This window comes from Sorex araneus, chromosome 5, assembly GCF_027595985.1.
Source record: "Sorex araneus isolate mSorAra2 chromosome 5, mSorAra2.pri, whole genome shotgun sequence".
Lineage (NCBI taxonomy): Eukaryota > Metazoa > Chordata > Mammalia > Eulipotyphla > Soricidae > Sorex > Sorex araneus.
The window spans coordinates 194,882,118-194,904,539 of NC_073306.1; the positions used below are offsets into that span (position 1 = coordinate 194,882,118).

At 37.1% G+C, this 22,422-nt stretch overlaps 1 protein-coding gene across 1 annotated transcript; it reads left to right on the plus strand.

The window, feature by feature from the left end:
- Positions 1-793: 793 nt before the first annotated feature.
- AMTN (amelotin) lies at positions 794-13,269 on the plus strand. Its single transcript, XM_004617916.2, has 8 exons — positions 794-847; positions 5,057-5,140; positions 6,363-6,428; positions 7,553-7,633; positions 9,838-9,873; positions 11,627-11,653; positions 12,849-13,113; positions 13,199-13,269. Exons 1-8 carry the CDS (start codon positions 794-796, stop codon positions 13,267-13,269), a joined length of 684 nt encoding a protein of 227 aa, XP_004617973.2.
- Positions 13,270-22,422: the final 9,153 nt, after the last annotated feature.

Genomic DNA, 22,422 nt, shown 5'->3' on the forward strand with positions numbered 1-22,422 from the left:
ATATCATAAATAATTTATAACATTACTCAGTGTACTACTTTCATAACTAAAAAATACTAAAATTAAATAAATATGAAATAAAAGGCCATAAACATGAAATGAACATATTAAAATATAATTTTTAAATAAATTATACTGCTGATATAAATAATCTTCCTATTTCATGTTAGGCAAAGTAATTTGCAAAGCAGCATAAATAATGTATCTCATTTTTTAAGTTACACACAGTGCTGTATATTTTGATGGTTTGTCTGTTCTTACAAACATGAGAAAACAGGAACACAGGGAAGTTCTTTCAGAGATAAATGTGAACAAGAATTTTAATTTTTTGTCTGCACTTTTTTTAATTATACAAGTCACTTCTTTCTGAAATACCCTTTATTCAAACAGTAGACACTGAGTAACATAATGTCTACAACTAATAACTCACTTAATGAAACGTTGGGAAATGAACTAAACCAAATGATTTCACAGGCAGCTAAGTCCTGATTGGTCTCTCTCAGTTGCCAAGTTCTTATAGTTGGATTTAAATTCCTTCTCAAATACTAGGTTCATCAAAGGGTAAAAAATTCACCAGAAACTGGAGAAGCCAACCTATTTGAATATTATCTCACCTGTATATTTTGCCTGTTAAGAGAAAGGTAACATTAACTGACCATATTTCAAATAGAATATGATCCTTTTTAAAAAGTAGCATTTTCTCTCAAACAAAAAGAACTGAGTTTTAGAGAAACCATCTATTTTGCTGTAGTCTTTTTGCATTTGTGTTTTGTTACAGGTAACAATTTGAAACATGAAGACTACGATTCTACTGCTTTGTCTTTTAGGATCAACTCAGTCATTACCAGTAAGTACAATGGTTTATTCTGTTTCATGCACTGTTCTATCACTAATTGTGGGTCTACTTTCCTCCTTCAAACCTATTCTTTTTTTAGACTCATGCCTTTAGCTTTCTGTTCTTATTTTCCAAGGTGAAAGATGATCTGATCGCATATTTGAATATACTTGCATCTTAAAAATGCATCACTAACCAGAAGACAGCTCAGGGGGCTGGAGCACATACCTTGCAAGCACAGGCCAGGGTTCAATCCCTGGCACTAGATTACCTCCAACCACTGCCAGGGGTGGCTATGGTGGTCCCAGGACACCTGGAGAGGCAAAAATAAATTAATTGATTGAATTAAATTAAATTATACCATCTTTATTGTGGGATAATTTCAATTCTTTTGCCAGAAGAATGAAATATATAATATACATTATAATATATCATAAATTATATCTACTCAAAATGAGTATTGTATTTTCAAAACAGTGCAAAGGCTTGAGTGAGGTAAGGTAATTTCCCCAGTGTTTGGGGAAATAGCACTTCAAATAGAGGAAATGGAAGTGAGGCTTAATTAACACTTCCTAGAAACTAATTTTGCTCTGAACTAAATAAGTAAACCACATTTTCTAATTGTCTAAAATCAAAAACGAAACATTTTGACAGCATAAATTCTCAAAAGCTTACCCAGTCATTCAGTACCAAGGAAATATCACAAAAAATGTCTATATATTTTACTTAGAACATTTCATCACAGATATATTCACATATATTTTACAGGTTTGTAAGGGGAGGTTACAAGGGGGGGAAGTACACATTTTCAAATATATACTTCATCTAGGCACCCCTCAATATTTTAGGATTGGGAGATGTGGGTCAGATCTACACCCAACAGTGCTCAGAAATGATTCCCAACTCTGTGCTCAGAGGTTGTTCCAGGCGGTGATTGCAGGGGAGAGAGAGCCTGTCAGAGACAGTCACGTGATAATGGAGGGTCAGTCACAAGCAAAGTAAACTCCTGAATTCCTGGATTGTCTCTCTGGACCCCTTAAATACTTGATAGAGATTAGTAATTTGTATCTCTGAAGAGACTTCCCTTTGATTCTTGAATGTACACACAAAGTAAAAAGAAGAATTTTCTATGATATAAAACAAAACGAACCCTTTCTTAGCTGAATCTCAGGTTCACTGGGCATTTCTTTAACCATCCACCACAATAAGAACTTAATTCAGGTGCTGTGCAAGTTTCTGAAATAAAATGGTAAGAACAACAAATAAAATGACTCCTCATGATATACACAAAGACTATAGATGCTTATAAGTAATTTTTAAGAAATATTAAATCATGACTACTATTCTTTGAAGGAGGTGAACAGAATGACTTTATGGGAGGTGGGAGTGCAGATGCAAATAACCAACCTCCCATTTTTATCCCAAATTTTTGAAAATAAGTCATCAGCAAAAGTTTAGTTTCTTAAAAAGGAAAGTAAGAAACTCAGGATTTTAAACTTTACTAAATAAGCTTACTAATATTTCTTCTAAATATAATGCCTCTGCTATATTTAAAGTATTATATATATGCACATATATACATGTGTAGCTTTTCACTGTCAAAAATCAACATAAAAATTTCTGGGACTACCACTTTTATTCATAAGAAGTAACAGACAGGTTAAGTGCTAATAGAAATAATGACTGAACAGCTAAAGAGTTAGTGGTGAGGGGTTATGGGAGGTAACAAAAAAATGTCTATTATGTACAGTAAAGATGTTTAACAAATGACAAATCAGATTACATAGACAAAGCTTTTTCATTATTATTTCTATACAAGCTTAAAAATTATAAAGGCATGCAAATAAATCCATTTGCAACATGAACAATTAAAACATTGTTCGTGTTGTTTTTAGCCATTGTCTTTAGCACATCACACCTAATAGGGTGTATGTTAGAAAGTGGACAGGTGCTGTGTTCAGGAGTCACTCCATAGCAAAGTCAACCCGGCAAAGGCTAGAGTGGGGAAAGGGAATGAGCCGATCTCTGGGGAAATGACGATCCAGATAGAGAAAACGGAGGTAAGAGTGTGACGGGCGAGACTCCTCTGCCCCACAAGCAGCAAGTGGCTTGTACAGCACTAGTAGGGGGAGTGAGAAGAGTTGAGGGGAGATAAAAGATCAGATAGAAAATCTGGGGGCCTAAGGCCAGAAGACCTTGGGGCTATAGGAGGTTTTCTGACTGTTAGTGAAAACTGAGGTGAATTCAGAAGCTGTACAGAATTATCAAAGATCAGAGAGTTGCTTTCTAAGGACGCTCTGGTTGGTTTGCTGACAAGGACTGTTAGACAATGAGAAGGCTCACTTATAATTATGTAAGCTTACAAGTTAAAGGGCTCTTTGAAGAGACGCATCAATTTTACCTCTTAAAGAATGGGGGAGAAAATTCCAGAGTAAGCCAGGAGTTAGTAGTAGCTCCAGGGATGTAAGGAAGTGAGTTGAGGGGCCAGAGCAATAGCACAGAGGGGAGGGCGTTTGCCTTGCATGCGGCCAACACGGGTTCAATCCTCCACAACCCACATGGTCCTGAGAGCACCGCTGGGAGTGATCCCTGAGTACAGAGCCATGAGTAAGCTCTAAGCATCGCAGGTGTAACCCAAAAAGCAAATAATTAAACAAATTGAAAGAAAGAAAAAAGAAAGTGAGTTGATACCGTGCTGAAAGCCACACGGCAAGGCCCTCCAGGATTTGACTAGTTAGGCTCAACCTGTCTAGAGAAGGCTCACCTAAATGCGGCTGCACATACACTGAGAGGAACTAATGGAAGGATTTCTTTCTTCAAGGATTTCAAACACTCGCCTATATCATAGAACAAGCTCTCCCCCTTGCCTTTTCACCTTGGCATATCTATTTGCCTATCTGATCCTCAGTGTCCTTAGCTAGGAAGAGAACCATACAGGGACTGGAGAGGTAGTATAGCCAGCAGGGCACTTACCTTGAACATGGCTGTCCAGAGTTTGATTTCCAGCAACCAATATGGCCCTCCAAGCCCTGCCAGGAGTGATCCCTGGGCAAAGAATAAGCCCTGAGCAAAGCTGGGTGTGGCCCAAAAACCAATCGATCAATAACTAAATAAATAAATACTATGCAACTAGATTATGTGGCTGGCAAAGAGATTTCACCCTGAAATTTTGTGACTGGTTTGGAGAGGTTGGGGTGGGGTTTTTTTGTAATTCATTATAATTTTGGTGATGTTTGCAATGGTGTTGGCATTTGTGGTCTTGGTGGTCTTGGTCTTGCTTTACTTCACCAGGAGAGTGCCCAAGATGCCCACACACACACACCCACGCCCCTGTGAGAACCCTAATGCAGTGATTCTTTCCCCTGACCAGAAAGGGTTTCATCCATGGATGACTTGTCAGACATGAGGTATACACAAGGTACTTTATAATAATACAGTAGAAATCATGACTTCTCAAGAATTGGGGGAAGGACAAATTTGTACATAGGTAATGTAATGCAGGCTATGTCCTTTTAAGAAAGATAATGCAATTACAGAGCAGAAACTTGGAATTTGGAGCTCTATTGGTTTACAAAGGCAATACCAGAGAATTAGATTTTTAAAAAATGATGTTCTTAAGATTCTACTATTATGGCTATGTATCCATTTTGTTTTGTTTTAATTGGTCAATTGATTTTAAGTGATCTAGCTCTTTTATAGCATTTGCCTGTTTGTATGGGATAAGGTGGCATGTTATTTGTCATACATCTTCTGTGACATTTTTGTGTCAGAATCTCACCCTGGGCATGGTTTGTTCTCACAAAGCAAAAGTCTTTCATGGATATTTTTCTGATAATAAATGCCGATAATAAGTAAGTTTATTTCAATCTGTGTGACAGTGAAAAATTTAGTGCCCTGGGTTTTTACAGTGATATTAGTAAAAATAAAATATCACATTTATCAGCAATTTTTAAAATGCAGATGCTTTAGTTTCCCTCTTTCCTCTCTCCTTCCCCTCCACATATCTGCTTTGGCATTGCATACCATGCTGCCCTTTCACTTCGTATAAAGCTTAAAATGCTCCAGGGAATTTTAAAACTGCTCTGGAACACATGGAGTCTTAAAACACATATTCTTGTATTTTGGAAGAATATTTGGAACAATGTAAAAACTGCTTGAAAGAAATAAAAACAAAACTTGAAACCCATTCCTACCTCTTCCAATATTTCTTTCTTATCACAGATGCAGCTCAACCATGCTTTAGGACTTCCTCCAATAAATTTGGTTCCAGATCAGGCAACACTGAACCAACAGCAGTCAAATCAGGTAAGAGCCCTGAAACAGAGAACATTTGAGAGCAACAGAGGAAACATTCTCAGACTAGCAGATTTAAAACTTAAAAGTGCGCAGTCTCTTGGCTGATCAAGAGAAATGATTTCTTGTAGAGATATTTAAAAAAACAAACACCAACACAGTTTTTGATGCCTTTCATAAAGATATATTTATCTTGGGGAAAGCAAAGCATCCTAATTCTTTGTCCCTCTGTCCAAATAATAAGTTGACCCAGAAATCAAATCTACTAAAATTTGAAAAGGCACTGTGATACCTATTAACCAAGTTTTGTTAACTATGCTTTTGAAGTCCTGATATCATTCATGGTGTTTGCCAAAGCCTATAGAAATCAATATGTAACCTGTAAAAATATCACTGTCACTGTCATCCCGTTGCTCATCGATTTGTTCGAGCGGGCATCACGGCCGCATGAAAGGCGAATGCCCAACCGCTGTGCTATCACTCCAGCCCAACCTGTAAAATTAATTAAGACAAATTTCCTCAAGGTATTTTCTATTCCACTATTGCTGATGAACTCATGTGTCACTGAAAAAGTCTGTTTCTCAGACTTTAAAGAGCTTTAAAGAGCTCTTTAAAGAGATGAAGGAGTAGCCTTTAAAGAGCTACTCCTTCGTCCCTCTCCAGCCTTTGCTCACCTCTGGTGGACCCCTTTTTATCTATACCTAGAATTTCTGAATTAATACAATCAGATAACATGAGAGTACAAAGTCCTCTTTTTAATATGTAGACATAATTAAGAATACAAATCACAATACTTCTTACTCTTTAAGAAGCATGAAGATTATATAATGTGAGGAACTCTTTAAGAGAAGAATGTAGGGGTTCTGCATATGACTCAACAGTAGAACACAGATATTACATGTGTGGGGCTCTGGATTCAATCCAACAGCATACACACACAGAATAATAATTAGACATATAAGACTAAATACAAAAATAAATAATTCATAATAAAATATAAGTGAATTACACATTTTCAAATAATAACTACCATAAACTCAACATATTGGCAAAGGTCATGCCTACGGCCATGAAAGAGTGGATGCTAGTGTAAATCTTTAGGCTTCAGCTCCATTTACCTTTTTTTATAAAACCATTTGTGCTGGAAATATAAGTTACTTGAGGAGATCCTCTATTGATACCAGAGAGGAAATGAACAATCTATATCTCATGCATCAATTTCAATGTCCCACAGGTCTTCCCTTCATTAAGTCTAATACCATTGACACAAATACTCACTCTGGGGTCAGATCTACAACTGGTAAGTATTACTCATGTAATTTTAATTTCCAATGCTAAATAAATATAGCCAATACTATATGTATGCACAGCTACAAATATCCACATACACATATATTCATTGTAGATAAGTTGAAAGAGAAAAAAGAAAAGTTAAAGCTGGGTACAATTTAACAAATTTTACAAAATTTTTTGAGTAAATCTAGAAAGGAATTAATTTGATACTTAAGTCTTCACTTTTTGGTTCTTCTCAACTCGTCTTCAAACTCTTCTCTCCATCCTCCAATATATCATCCTCACTACACTCTACAACATCCACATATGTACACAAACAGCACCATCACCCTGATAACAACAACCAAAAAAAACTAGAAGAAATAGAAATATATAGTTTAATCTGTCTGAAGCAGAAAAGTAATTGTTCTATTCGTAATCAAAGTAAAATTTTCCCCAATGGACAGATACATATTAAACCCTACTCAGACTTTTATTCTGAGTCCCACAATTTTTACAGTGATGACCAGTGATGGCTACTATTTCTTCATAAAATAAGAAGCTATCACAAATTTCAGGAAGCACTGATGTAGCCGTCAAAAGAAAAAGCAAAGGTAAAATAAATCTACGTAGAATTTTCAAAAAGAATGGGTTAAAATGTCAAAGGAAAGCTATGTGATAAAAGAGTTTGGGGGTCTAAAGTAGATAAATAGCTCTATATTTTTAAACTTTTTCCCTGTATCAAAGCTCTATATATCTAAGCCCAAATGCAATATAGTATAGTATACAATGCCATAGCAAATTCTTCTATTAAAACTCTTTGAATGAATAACAACTGGCCAATGGAAAGAAAAACCCTGAGAGTCAGCCTACAGAACTGAATCTGCCAAAAACTTGGGGGTGAGGGGAGTTCAGGGAGGCTGCAGATAGAGGACCTTAAAACAATGGCACAGGGACAATGACACTGTTGTGGGGTGCGCTGTTGGGACACGGTATGCCTAAAACTTTATTAATAGTAGCATTTTAAATCACTGTGCCTAAAAAAATCAATAAATAAAAATAGAACATTTGGCCTTTAGTAAGTGCATTTTAGTTTTATGATGTTCAAACTGAAAAAAAGTCACAATGAAAATATTTTTTTATTGTCCTCAGCGAAATGCTCCTGCACCTGGTGCTCAAACCCTCCCACTGTCCCTGGGGGCAGTGAATGGACAACAGCAACTGCAGCCACAAGTAAGTGCCACAGTGTTCCTTGGAGAATATTTCTTCGCGGGGACCCAACATCTAAATTCACTGAAAGAAATGGTTGTTTAACTCCTCTAAAGTTTTACCCGGATCATTTGTGGCACTATATTTTACTAACTATGGAAGTCTTTGGAAATTTGATTCTTATGAGGACCCAAAAATATACACCCAGAAAAAAACTGACCATATCTTTTCTTCACTCTTTAGAATTCATAATGACAGGAAAACATCAAGAATGCAGGCAGACTGATGATGGAAAATATAAGGAGAAAACTGAGAGCTATTGGAGTTCTTCTCAAACTTGTTTTTTTTTCTATTTAAGGTTTTCTGGGTGGCCAGAATTATTCCTCTCTGCCCCCAGAAAAAGTTGTGCTTTGCATTCAGGAAGTGTGGGCTCAATTCTCAACAGGAGATGGTTTCCTGAGCACTGACAGCTGTAAAATACACACACACACACACACACACACACATATACACACACACACATACACGCAGAGGTGCCAAGGATATGTATACAATTTAAATTTAGCATATCTGTAGTCAGCAAAAAATTTCCAAGTTCCTAATTTTTTCCACACTCACCAACATCTAAATTCATAAAACCTTGTAAATCTTCTCACACTAAGCTATAAATGACATAACTTTTTTTGGACATGTTTGCATTTTTTTTTGCTTTGGGTACTATTGCTGGCTCTGTGTTGAGCAGAGTGACCCCTTGAGAAACTGGGGGGAACATGTGTAGTATTGGGAATTCAAACCAGGCTCTGCAGAATGCTAGGCAAGGACAGAGAAATAAACTCCCATATTATCTCTTTAGTCCCACGTTTGCATTTTTTTAGCAATGGACAAAGCTCAAAAGTTTAACTTTTGTCCTAGCACATGCCAAACATGGTCGCTCTCTCCCACAACCCGGCCCATTGCTTTAAGCAAACTATCCAAGCAATTACCCAGGGTGTGTGTATGGGGTGCGGGGGTGCATACAATGCTTCAATATATCATTCTCTGCTTAAAATAGCTATTATAGAAGCCAGAAAGGTAGTGCAGGGGTTAAAGCACTTGTCTTGCATGCAGCTGGCCATGGTCCTAAAGTTAGTGGGCCTCCACAGGTGGCTTATGTGAGGCTTATGTAATGGAGAGAGGCGGCCTCTTTCTCCTGACCCATCAGGGCTAGAACTGATAAGTCTGCAGCGAGCTTCTGTGCAGCACAGACCAGACCCTGCAGCCCACTAGGTGGCCATCAAGCCACACCTGACACCTCCTTGACCTTCTCAGCACAGATTTCTCGGGGAGCCATGGATTCAGGCTGGAGTGAGGAACTGCTCTTTGCAGAAAAAGAAAGCTAGTCTAGTCCTAGGCCTGACTCAAGCCTTCCAGGTCCTTGCCTATCTCACAGAAAAGAATTTCAGGAAGAGATGAGCAGTGAAGTTAAAACAGATTTTGGGGGAAGGCTTTTTGAGGAAAGGGAATGAGGTAAAGAAAGGAAGAGAGAGTAACGTGTTCAAGAGAGAACTCGGACTTCTCCAAAGGCGGAGAGTAACCCAGTACACATCACAAGAGGGGAGATGGGGAGATGCAGGCTACACATGTGCTCGGGCACCACATGTGCCTGGCCACATGGGCACAGCACATGGGCTTGGGCAGCATATGCACGCACTTCCTCTGTTTGAGGTAGCTTTTATAGAGTTTTCCCAAGTTGTCCCACATGGGGCTTCTAGCTAAGTAAGAGTTTATTGCTAGGGAAGTTGCCAAGCGGGTAAAGTTGGGAGTAGTTGATGATCTTTGAAATTCCTTTCCTGGCCTACTTTCCTGCTGGGGGTCCAGCCTTCTCTGGGTCTGTTGGTGACAGGTGAAGTCTTATCAGGCCTTAGTTCCTATGTCACAGGTGCGCTTTCTGCAGCCTTAAGCTACTGGTTTTACTACTTCTTAGGAATTCCACTGCCATGGGGGCCCTTTCCTATCTACCTGCCTACATCAGTTCCATCCTTGGCACCACATAGGACCCTCCAATCACATCTCTCTGGGTCTCTCTTGGAAAATTGGAAGAGTTTTAGTTACAGCTCCTTGAGTCTATATGATTACAGATGATACATTAGTGATAAGATCTATTCACAGAGAATTATCTTAATATTGATGTCTTTTGTCAGAGTTGCCCTCAAATTCATTTTTTAATGAAATTTTCACTATTTTTGCAGATGTTACCAGTTATTGTAGCACAACTTGGAGCCCAGGTAAGATAATTTTAAGTATAATTTAAATTTTAAGTAATTTTTGATGTGAAGTATTCAATCCTACCCCAAGTCACCAAATAGTTACAAGTTTCCCATTTCCTTTGCACTGTAACACTAATAATCAAAAGAACTTTCATTTATTAAGCACCTATTATGTACCAGCAGTGTTCTAGGTATATTATTCTTTACTATTTCATTTCAATTCTTTAATTTTTATAGAAAAGTTTTCTGTTAAAAATATTTTTATTGGGGCCGGAGCGATAGCACAGCTGGTAGGGCGTTTGCCTTGCACGCGGCCGACCCGGGTTCCATCCCCGGCATCCCATATGGTCCCCCAAGCACTGCCAGGAGTAATTCCTGAGTGCAAAGCCAGGAGTGACCCCTGAGCATTGCTGGGTGTGACCCAAAAAGAAAAAAAAATTATTTTTATTTCCAATTTTAAAGTAAGTAGAATTACTTACTTTACTAAATAAGTAATTAAATTACTTACTTACTTACTTACTTACTAAATATACTTACTTACATTTTGTGAGTTGCAGTCTCACAAAAATGATACAGATGGACTTTCCCCATTCTGGAGAAACCCTTGTTATATCTTGAACTAGTATCTCTCTCTTTCTTTCTCTCCCTCACAGCCCTCTAAATTAATTTCAGTAAAAGCAATTTTGCTTGATTTAAAAATATAAGACATTTATGAAGTGTGTAACTTATTTAAAACAAACTATTAGTAAAATTATTTAAATCAATATTATTTTGGAATGATTTAATAATTAATGGCAGATACTTAATATAAAATAATATATTCATGTATTCATTCTTAAATTTTAAATAACTTTTTCTCATTTTACATTTTCCTTTGCAAAATGAATTATTGATATTGCTGATAAAATTATTAAGAGAAAATCAAATGTGAGCTTCTGTTATCACCTTTGGATTCTAAAAGAAGATTCAAATATAAAATTCATGTCAATTCAGTGCACCATTTAGAAACTTCTCAATAACCTAAAATACAATAAATATTTATTTATAAATATATTTCTTTATAAATATATTTATATCTTTATAAATATATTTCTATTTCTATTATTTATAAATAAATATATTTATCTTATAAATATATTTATATAGAAATATATTTATAAGAACTTAAACTTATTCAGCACTTTCTATCTAAGCAGTTAAATAAATCTAAAATCATGTTGCTCGGAAGGATATTGGGCATAGCTTAAATTTAAACAAAAAGAAATGATTAAGTAAGCTTTCAACATACAAATCAAATACTTTGTGAACATTTTAAAGTATTTTCCTCCAAATTTGTTAGAATATAATTAAATGATAGTTTTGTAGTATAAAATAAAAGGTAAACAAAATATCTGCATACACGGCTTCTATTACATAAAAATGTGTTGAGAAACATCTGGACAAAATGCTAGAACTATTAGAACTAGGGGGGCTTGCCTTTTATTGTTTTTCACATTCTCAAAGTTTCCTACATTGAATACTAATTACTTAACAATACAAATATATAAATGTAATGTAGAATGCCTTGTGCGACTCAGGAAACAGATGTTAGAAGTATAATGTCATATGCTGTATCGAGTTTTGTAATGCAAGTCACAAAAGAATTTTGCTTAATATATTGTTAAAAAGATTTAATCCTTTATAATCTCTTAAATTATTTTAAGTATGTTGATTTTTTCTTATGTGAATTTATTAAAATTTGTCTAATAATTTTTATTATTTTTCCTTTTAGGGTACTATTCTAAGCTCAGAGGAATTGGTAAAATAACTTTTATATTTCCTAGTATTTAAATTTGTTTTTATTACTACTACAATGGGCTGGAGCAATAGCACAGTGGGTAGGGCATGGCGCATTGGATATGCCAAAAATAGTAACAAGTCTCACAATGGAGACGTTACTGGTGCTCATCTGAGCAAATCGATGAACAATGGAACAACAGTGCTACTACTACTACAATAATTTGCATTCATGTGATACTTAACTTGGCATCAGAATAAAAAGCTGAGGAAACACCTGGGAAGACAGTTTAATGTAATCTTTCAATTTTAAAAAACAAAAAAGTAAATATTTGCCTATGAATAAAATCAAGTAATGGGGCAGTTTTTGCCAGCACAGATACTTGAACACCTGCATCTATTAATGTATCTTAGTTCATCCTTTCTATACCATGAATCCTTATCAAATTACAGAGTAAATATTTCACGTGTGTGCTGAGGAGAGGGGTGGGGCCTCATATATGCAAGGCATTAACTCCGACACACTAAACTATAACAGCTCCCCCAAAGTACAGATTTTTAATCCAATTTTATAGATAAAGAAACTGAGGCTCAGAAAACTTAAGCAACTTAGATCCCAAGGTGCAAAAAAAAAAAAGAGTAGATTCAAAATAAGAGTTATTTTTATATGCACTATAACAGTGTTTTAAATTTTTTCTTATGTTTTCACATGTTTTACATCCCTGTAAAGCATGCACTAATAGTTACACTTCCCATGTACCTAACACAGACACACACACACACATACAATTTTGATAAGATAACATTTATCTTTATTATTTAGATCACTGATTTTCAACCATTTTATTCCTGTGGATTGATGAAGATAGAAATAGTTCTCAGACCTCTAAGGCAGAAAGCGAAAATACTTTCATATTTTTTACTTTGTTTTTACCTCTGATACACTTGATATGAACAAATTCTGCATTATTCCTTTCCCAGCGGTTGATTTTATTCGGTTTTTCCTCTCAGAGGGAAATGTTGCACTGCAAGAAGTTCCAATAGCGAAACCAGCAAGAGGTTTTGCTCAAAGAGGCATTTCCTGTCTTCTCTTTTCTCTGACTCTGCCCTCTTCATCCTGCTACCCCTCCCCCCAAACCGTTGCCCTCCAAGATGACATGCTACCAGCTTTACAATGTGTTCCTCTGTCTCGTTTTCTCTTTCCTTCCTCACTGCAGCCAGTGGCCTCACCCCTGTTGACAGGCCTGGTCTTCCAACCCTTACTCCAGGGAGCAATCCTACCCAACAGTCAGATAAATCCAGACTTGCATAACAGAATACTTCCAGCTGGACAAGCAAAACCCAACCCTGCCCTCCATGGAACCCCAGAGGGTCCCCTCCCAACGCCAAGCGGCATAGATGATGACTTTGTGGTGACAACTCCTGCTGGCATCCCAAGAGGTTTGCATCTTCCTGAGGAAACCACCACAGAGTCTCCAGAAGGTAAGTTCTCTGAGGGCGGAAAGCACCCCTGAACCACGAAAGGCTTCACGGAGTAGGAGAGTTTTTTGCTCTTTCCACTTTCTAGTCTCGGCTGAGTCTCTGAATCTTTCTAACCTAAAGGGGCAAGAAGTCAACGGGCCTGAGAGCACACGATAGATGAACCCATTCTCTAGTTCCCTCTCTGCGAATTACAAATGTTGCAAAAATAAGCTCTCCAACTAATAAGCAGAGTAATCACTTAACATATGGAAATGTCTAGAAGTAAATTATTGCAGAAATTGTTTGATATTGGTACTCTTGTTCCTGCACTGCACTGTAGCACTGTTGTTCCGTGGTTCATCAATTTGCTCAAGCGAGCACCAGTAACATCTCCATTGTGAGACTTGTTGTTACTGTTTTGGGCCTATTGAATACGCCGTGGGTAGCTTGCCAGGCTCTTGTTCCTAGAAAAAATAATTCTGATGACAATAAATATGATTAAATTCAGTTTGCCATTACCTGCTTTTAAGAAGTGTTTCTATTTTCTTCCAGGATTTCAGTAAACTGGATTTTTTTTTTCAACTAAACCACCTCAGATGTGGTCATGTATGTGAATCTTTTTCATTGATCAGAGTGTGAAATAGATTGAGATACACTGGCGACCATCAGGAAAAGGTGTGCTTAGTTTATCTAAAAACTTCCTTGAAACTGCAGAATTGACTACTTTCTGGATAATACTGACTCTGAAAAAAAAAGGATGTGTTTGAAATGTAACATGATGACACCACCTTGTAACTAGAAAATATGTACATTAAAACACATTTTGAAATTTGTTTTTCTCTTCTTTGGAGATGGAAAATAGTTACATAAATAGCATCTACATTGGACATTCTGATGACAATCCAGTTTTAGAACTTTCTTTGGAGTAGGAAGAAATACGTATGAATGAGAACAAAGCAAAGCAAAGAAAAAAACAGCTCAGTTTTGCTCACAACCATAGTATGATTCATTCTCTTCAACAACTGAAAATTCAATTCTCATTAAGAATTATTTTTACCATGTGAAATATTCATGAAAACTAAGAATGATAACTCTCACCTGGTTTCAAGTTGCTTCTATACAAAGTTAGTGATCATGACACTTAACTTTTAATTTTGGTATGTCTAAAAGTCAGGAATTACAGACATAAGCATGATAATTACATATATTGTTCTTGTTCTACACATTAAGTTTATAAGCTAAACCATTGCAACTAGAAGCAGGAGGGAGTTGAAGACATTCATACAAACTAGAAATGAAATGTGTGAATGTTCTGTTTTGTCCTTATTGAGTAACGTTGATTTATATCGATTTATATCGTATTTGTTTCAGGATTGCTTTCTCATACCCCTGCAAATGTAAGTTGTCACACCGCCTCTACCACTGAGTACAGAACTCTTGCCTCACAGGCCATTGGAGCCCTTCAACCTTTCAATACCCCACCCCCACCCACTATGAAAACCTCACAACCGGGCTGGATTTTGTCTGTTTTCTTGCTTTGTTTCTTTGAATCCCAGAGAGGAGTGGGAATTTGCCTTTCCCTTTCTGATTTATTTCACTTAATCCAACAACCTCCAATTCTATCCAGCTCTCACAAACATAAAAAAAATTTTAAATATACAAAATTTTTACCATAATTTTTACCAACCCATCAATGTAGAACAAATCCAAATGCACATCTGCAAAATATATTCAATAATAAGTTTTGCAGGGGTCAGGGTGATAGTACAGTAGCTAAGTGTTTTTGCCTTGCACCTGCTGGCCCAAGGTTAATCCATAGCATCTCATATGATCCCTGAGCCGACTAGGAGTGATTCCCAAATGCAGAACCAGGAGTAACCCCTGAATATTGCCAGGTGTGGCCCCCAAACAAATAAACAAATAAATAAATAAGTTTTACAATGGATTAAAAGTTTTCTAGAGGGGCCGGAGTGATAGTACAGTGGGTAGGGCATTTGCCTTGCACTGGGCCGAACTGAGTTCTATCACTGGCATGCCATATGGTCCCCCAAGCACTGCCAGGAGTAATTCCTGAGTGCAGAGCCAGGAATAACCCCTGAGCATCACTAGGTGTGACCAAAAAAAAGAAAAAAAAATGGTAACTTTAATAAAACTTTCTAAAAAAGACTAAAATAGCTTTCAGTTGTCTAAAAATAATTTATGATTCATATCTTTCTTACTAGAGGATGAAGATGTATTGATATATGAATGTTCAAGGTTTTCATGGCCAAGTAAGAGTAATTAATTTAACACTTCATTGTAGCACTGTAGCACTGTTGTCCCATTATTCATCAATTTACTCGAACGGGCACCAATAACGTCTCCATTGTGAGACTTGTTGATACTGGTTTTGGCATATCAAATATGCCACGGGCAGTTTGCCAGGCTCTGCCATGCAGGTGGGGTAGCTTACCAGGCTCTCTGAGAGGGATAAAGGAATCGAACCCGGGTCGGCCAAGTGCAAGGCAAATGCCCTACCTACTGTGCTATCGCTCCAGTCTAACTCTTCACTATCCAAATATTTTTCACCATTTATATCATGAGATGCTAATTTTAAATAATATCAAAAGACTTCATTGATAGGCCTCTATAAAAATTGTTCTCTGGAAATGACATTTTTTAACTATAAAATGGGAGGAAAATAAATTAAGAAAATGGACTCTTCTGGTGATCATGATAGATAATACATGAAAGTGCTTTGTGCACTCTAAACTACGATAGAAATCCATTTTGTTTACATCCAATATCCTTCTTCAGTTCAATAAATAATGTTTTTACAGCCCCACACTTTCCTCTCTATACTACCTTTCTATATTTGATTAATTTATATTTATTACTCACAAGACCTTTGGGTCTGCTGTGTTGCAACTGGAGGATGCTACTTTCAGAAATCTCATGATTTTACAAGGGTTTTAAGCAATCAAATTATTTTAAGAACCTAATTTCCTTTCCTAACTTCCACACATTACATTCCTGACAGAAATCTTCCTGAAACCATGTTCCCCATTTCTCCCCTTTTTTTGTCGTTCTTTTCCCATGTTGCGAAACAAACATTATCACATGGTTTCGTTGCTGGAAAATTATTCTTTTATAGACTATCTCCAGAATAGAAAAACAACAGAAATTTCAAATGCTGGTGTTGGTGGTGAAAATGAGAAAGGACTTTTACAGCTCAGGTAGTTTCATATTCTTACCTATAAACAAAATTAAATAAGGACCAAATGGAATTGTCAAGTAGTAAATTAGTTCAACTTATTTTTGATAGTAAAAATTAAAGTTAGAAATTTAATCTATTTATTCATCCAGTTAACTATAAAATACATAACTTACTTGTTAATATAAATATTTCTTCAGCTAAAAATAACATTTTTTAAAATTAGTGAGAATGGCACAATTCAGTGAGCATCATGTTTTTATCTAAAGTCACATTCATGTCTTACTTAACCAAACACTGAATTTTAATAACATTTCTGCCTTTGGTATGCATCTTTACACCAGATATTCATCAATGAAAATTTTCTCTCTATGTTCTTGATAGAATAAGAAGGGGCTGGAGAGATAAGGCACTTGCCTTGCATGCTGTCCGACCCAGATTCAGTCCCCTGACCACTGCCATGTGTGGTCCAAATTTCCCTCCAAAACTCCATATAAAGTCATGTAAACTGCACTGTTTTAATTTTTTTAAGAATTTTTAATTTGCACCACCTGGATTTGAGAGAGTAAAACATTTTATAAGAAAAAAATTAAATCTCTGTTTTGAATTATTCTTAAGTGATTGAAAAAGATGTCATAGATTGGAGGAAATTCAAAACTAATATATATCTGACAACAAATTGCTACCATTAATATATACATACTGTAGCACTGTCGTTCCATTGTTCATCAATTTGCTTGAGTGGGCACCAGTAACGTCTTCATTGTGAAACTTGTTGCTACTGTTTTTGGCATATCGAATATGCCACGGGTAGCTTGCCAGGCTCTACTGTGAGGGCGGGATACTCTTTGTAGCTTGCCAGGCTCTCTGAGAGGGATGGAGGAATCGAACCCAGGTCAGCTTCGTGCAAGACAAATGCTCTACCTGCTGTGCTATTGCTCCAGTCCTAAAGAAAGAAGTCAAAGAAATGCTAGCTAAAAAAAACAAATAAATAAACTTCTCGAATAAATTCTAGCTAGAAAAAAAAGCTACTCAAAGAAATACTAGCTAGAAACAAACAATCCACAGAAAACAAAAATACTTAACCATTTTTATTTTCTTTTTAGTACTATAAATCTTTATTTCTAAGGTTTACTATAATAACACAAAATGGTAACAGGAAAAAAATAATTGTTATAGGCTAACATATAGCCAATTCTAGATTTGACAGATTTGTATTTAGTTGAAGAATATAAGACTCCCTCGCTTATTTTAAATGCCAGCAAATCTTAAACACCACGGCGTTGTAGAAGAAATGCTAGCATAAAAGAAGTCCTCTCCTGGCTGGGAGCCTGTCCCTCTAGAAACAAGCATCCTAGACAGAATATTGCTATCTACATCCTGTGAAAGTGTTTAATTATATGGCACAAGCGACTTTGAATGTAAAGTTTCTAATTGATCATTCCAAATACAAATGATGTGAAGTAATGGGCATTCTCAACTCACTATCTGTGGAAGGCAACATAGTAGTTTTAAAGACAGTCCCATAGTTTTTTACAAAATCTATTTAATCATGTGTTCCATATGATTTAATCCATAGTGTTTAACTAAATGAGATGAAAACTTACATTAATGTAAAAATCTGCAAATAAATCCTTACAGAAGCTTTACTCTCCTAGTTGCTGAACATAGAGAAGCAAAGATGTCTTTCAATAGATGTTTTGTTGTGGTTTTGTTTTGGGGGGTTGGTCAGTTTGTTTGGTTTTTGGTTTTTTGTTTTTGTTTTTGTTTTTGTTTGTTTTTTGGGGGTTTTTTGGTCTTGTTCTATTTGTTTTGGTTTGTTTTGGTTTTTGCACGTCCAGAAACCAAACCCATGCTTCATGCATGCAAGACCAGTGCCTTACTACAGTGCTACATCTCTGTGTCTTTCAATAGGTAAATAAATAAGTAAAGTGTAAAATATCTATACAAAGGACTGCTTTTTAGTTATCAAGCCACAAAAGTGACAATATTTTGGGAAAAAATGACTGCATATTGTTAAATGAAAGAAGTCAATTTGAAGAAGCTATGTGCTCTAAGATTTCACACAGATTACATTCTGGAAAAAACAAAATAATAGAAACTATAAAAGATTGGTGATTTCCAAAGAATGGAGAAGGGAGAGCCAGTTTAGACAGGGTGAGACATTATTCATTTGAGGGAGATTTTTCGGGCTTAAATTATTTTACCGAAATTAATCTGTATGATATGAAAGGGTAGATACATTTGACAAAATCCATAGAATATTCAAAAGAACAAGCCATAGAGGCCAAAGTGATAAAGCAACAGATAGGGTGCTTGTCTTATGTGCAGCAAATCCAGATTCAATCCCTAGCACCATATATGATCCCCCAAACCTTGTCAGTAGTAATCCCTGAGCACAGAACCAGGAGTAAGTCCTGAGCACCACCAGTGTGGCCCAAAAACAAGCATAAAGAACAAACCCTAAAGTAAATGATGGGATTTAGTTCATTAAAATGTATCAATACTGTGTCATCAACTCTAACATATTCAAGATGAGAACAAAGGGATTAAAGAATTAATAATCCTATTATTCCTTCTGCTGTGGAGAAGAAATAGACACAAATGGGAATTTTGTACTAAATTGAAAACTATTTTATAAGTCTGTTAAGTTTATTTTTTTAATACCAGAAAAGGTGGGCTAGTATTTGAGGCCGGGGCAGTAGTACAGTGACAAGGGTGCTTGACCTACACACAGTCAACCCGGGTTCAATCCTCAGCACCCCAAGTGGCCCCCCGAGTCCTGCCAAGAGTGATCCCTGAGCTTCACTGAGTGTGGCCCTAAAACAAAGTATTAGTCTGTTTGCAAAATATCATTGGCTAGAATTGCCAAGAGAGAGGGAATATCACCCTCTAGTGGTTCAAAGACAGGAAAAAAACGAAAATGAAGGTAAAGACAGCAATTGCCCATATAGAGGAACGAAGTACTTCTAGGAACAAATTGAATCTCAAATTTGATAGTCATTAATGCCTCACAAGTGAGAGACCAAGAGTCCAATTTCTGGAACATAAAATAAAAACAAAACGGGGTCAGAGAGACAGTAAAGCGGGTAGGGCACTTGCCTTGCACGTGCTGGACCTGGGTTCTATCCCTGCATCCCATAGGGTCCCCCGAGCACTGCTAGGAGTAATTCCCGAGTGCAGAGGCAGGAATAAATAAGCCCAGAGCATCCCGGGGTGACCACCCCCCAAAAAATAACTTTTTTAAAAAAGTTTTTTAAAAGAATGAAAAGTAAAGACAAAAAAATAATAAATAATGAAAGGACAAGTCATTTGAGTTAGCCTTTTTAATGTAGAAATATAAGAAAAATTACACATAAGAATACTTCAACTCCCTAGCAATGGACTTTTACCTAGGTAGAAGGCCCCATGTGGGGCACCTGGGGAAAACCCTATGAAAGCCCCCTTGAACAAAGAAAGTGCGCATATATGCTGCCTGAGCCCATGTGCTGCTTGTGCCACCTGGCCCAGCACATGTGGCACCTGTGGCACCTGAGCACTCGTGGCCCCTGCATCTTCCCTCTTGAGATGTGGACTTTCATGTTTTCATATCTAATGCTGGGATGTGTGTAGGAGTCTCTCCACCTTGTTACTCTCACTTTCTCTCCATCCCTCCTGCTCCTAAAACCCTCCAACTAAAATATATTTTACTTAAAAAGAAAAAAAGAATACTTCAACAGGGCCAGAGAGAGAGTGCAGCATATAAGACACTGCCTTTCACGCAGCTAGTCCAGGTTTGAACCCTGACAAAGCGTATGGTCCCCTGAGTCTTGCCAGGAGGGATCCCTTAGTGCAGAACCCGGAGTAAGCCCGGAGCACAACCGGGTATACCCCAAGAGCCATAATTATTTATTATTATTATTATTAACAAGTTATTTATTTCTGTCTCATCTAGTCAATTATTAAATATGTTTAGGGCTCAAAGAACCTACTTTTTTATTACTCTGTCTTTCCATAGTTGAGAATAAATTCCAGAAGACATGGAAGAAAAATATTAGAAAATATTATAAGCAAGATCCCTTTTAGTGCTGATGATCAGAGTCTGTTCCCCATTTTCATTCCAAAAATATAGCCATCACCATATTGATAGATATGTTTGAATTCCATCTTATTCTAAGTGTCTCTTCCTGAATGTCAACATATAATACTCTGTATTTTTATTTTCATTCTATTTTCTAACTTTCTGACCTATGTGTCATTCATGAGTTCCTTCTACAATTGAATATAATCTTCAGTTAAGTTCATTATTATCTTGATTTTCTTTATTGATATTTTCAGTTCCCGAATCTCTTCTCTCTGGCTCTTTGAAATACGCCGCCCAGTATTTTTTTTAGCAATGCAAAATAGATTATACTGAAAGAAACTTTCAACAGGAAAGAGAATGAGAGAGAGAGAAAGAGAGAGAGAGAGAGAGAGAGAGAGAGAGAGAGAGAGAGAGAGAGATTCAAGAAAAATTTTTCTCCAAAGTGGAAAAAGCAGAGCACAGATTTTGGTTAACTTATAGATAATTTCTTCAAATTATCATGGCCCAGAGTTCTCTAAAACATATCGAAGTTGATCTAGGAGTTATCCCCGGGAAAGCCTCGCACTCTAGATAGTCCTTTCATGTTCTTATCACAATTTTAGACTCTCCTGGACTCTTTTCTCAGAGAGGGTCCGTTCTTCTGGGCTTTCCATCTCATCTCATAGAAGTAGGTTTTTCCTGCCCTTGACTGCTTCAGGGCTGGGCAATTTCTTTTTTTTTTAATTTATTTATTTTTTAATTAGTGAGTCACAGTGAGGGTACAGTTACAGATTCACACATTTCCGTGCTTGTTTTCGTGCTTGTTTTTCCCTCATGCAATGTCCGAGAGCCCATCCCTCCACCAGTGTCCATTCTCCACCACCCATGAACCCAGTATCCTTCCCACCCCCCAGTCCCATCCCCCCCACCCCACCCCGCCTCTGTGGCAGGGCATTCCAATTTGTTCTCCCTCTCTCCTTTTGGGTGTTGTGATTTGCAATAGGGGTATTGAGTGGTCATCCGGTTCCGTCTCTAGTCTACTTTCAGCACGCATCTCCCTTCCCACGCGGGATCTCCAATCACATTTTACTTGGTGTTCAGGGCTGGGCAATTTCTTAAAGTTTATTGTTTCCCAAAAGCTCAACATCAGGCCCCCCTCCCGCCCCCTAATCTATCAACCTGCAACATTTCCCTCTTAGGGATTTCACCCCCTAAATCTCCAATTTAAATCGTAAATACCACTTAAGCCTCTTTCAGCTGAGCAACAAGGTCCACCAGGCCAGAGATATTCCCAAAGGCTAGTCTCTCCCTTCTAGAATTTCATCCGTTCCTTCCTGGATGTTGGCTGCCTGAGTCAATATCCATTTTTTGTGTTTGTTTCGGCTTGGTTAGGATTTGTGTTTTGGGCCACACCTGGCAGGCTCGGGGCTTACTTATGGCTCTGCTCAAGGGTCACTCCTGGTAGAGTTTGGGGGACCACGTGCAGTACCAGGCATCAAATCTAGGTCGACCACATGTGAGGCAAGCACCTTACCTGCTGTACTATCTTCCCAGCCACCCCCTCACAGTTTTAAGTTGTTCGTATCTGTCACTCAGCTCTTTTGTTGTCTTCTGGAGAACAATTTAAAAGATTTAAGCTACCATTATTGAAACCCAAGATCTGAACCTGATCTTCGCTCCTTGCATATCAACCCATTCATGTACCTTTGGCAGGACAGAGGGGAAGGGCAGAAATCAACCATCAAAAGATGTAGAATGCAGAAGAAATTACTGCTGGCTGACCCTAATAGTTCTCTGAAGCTAAGAATGTGTTTGGTCAGCCCCCACTGTTCTCAACCAGGGGTTTAAGGCGTTAATTCTGATCAAGAAGAAACAATTCAAAAATTATATCACACCACTTTAGAAATGTGTTTTAAATTACTCATTAGAAATAAAACATCTGAAATCCTTAAAAATTAAACAAATTGTATTCCCCTTTTGTCCTCAATGAAGAAAAATTAACTACACGTTGACATGAAGAGAAGGGTTGGTATATATTTCAGTATGTGTATTCTGGACTCCAAACTATTAAGCTAGCTATTCTGTTTGAATAGGT

What these genes read in the sequence shown, in the direction of transcription:
- AMTN (XM_004617916.2), top strand. Translation starts at nt 794, where the DNA reads ATGAAGACTACGATTCTACTGCTTTGTCTTTTAGGATCAACTCAGTCA. An exon ending in ACCAACAGCAGTCAAATCAG is followed by an intron (nt 5,141 to 6,362) that starts GTAAGAGCCCTG and finishes AATGTCCCACAG; the next exon opens with GTCTTCCCTTCATTAAGTCT. An exon ending in TTCTAAGCTCAGAGGAATTG is followed by an intron (nt 11,654 to 12,848) that starts GTAAAATAACTT and finishes TCCTCACTGCAG; the next exon opens with CCAGTGGCCTCACCCCTGTT.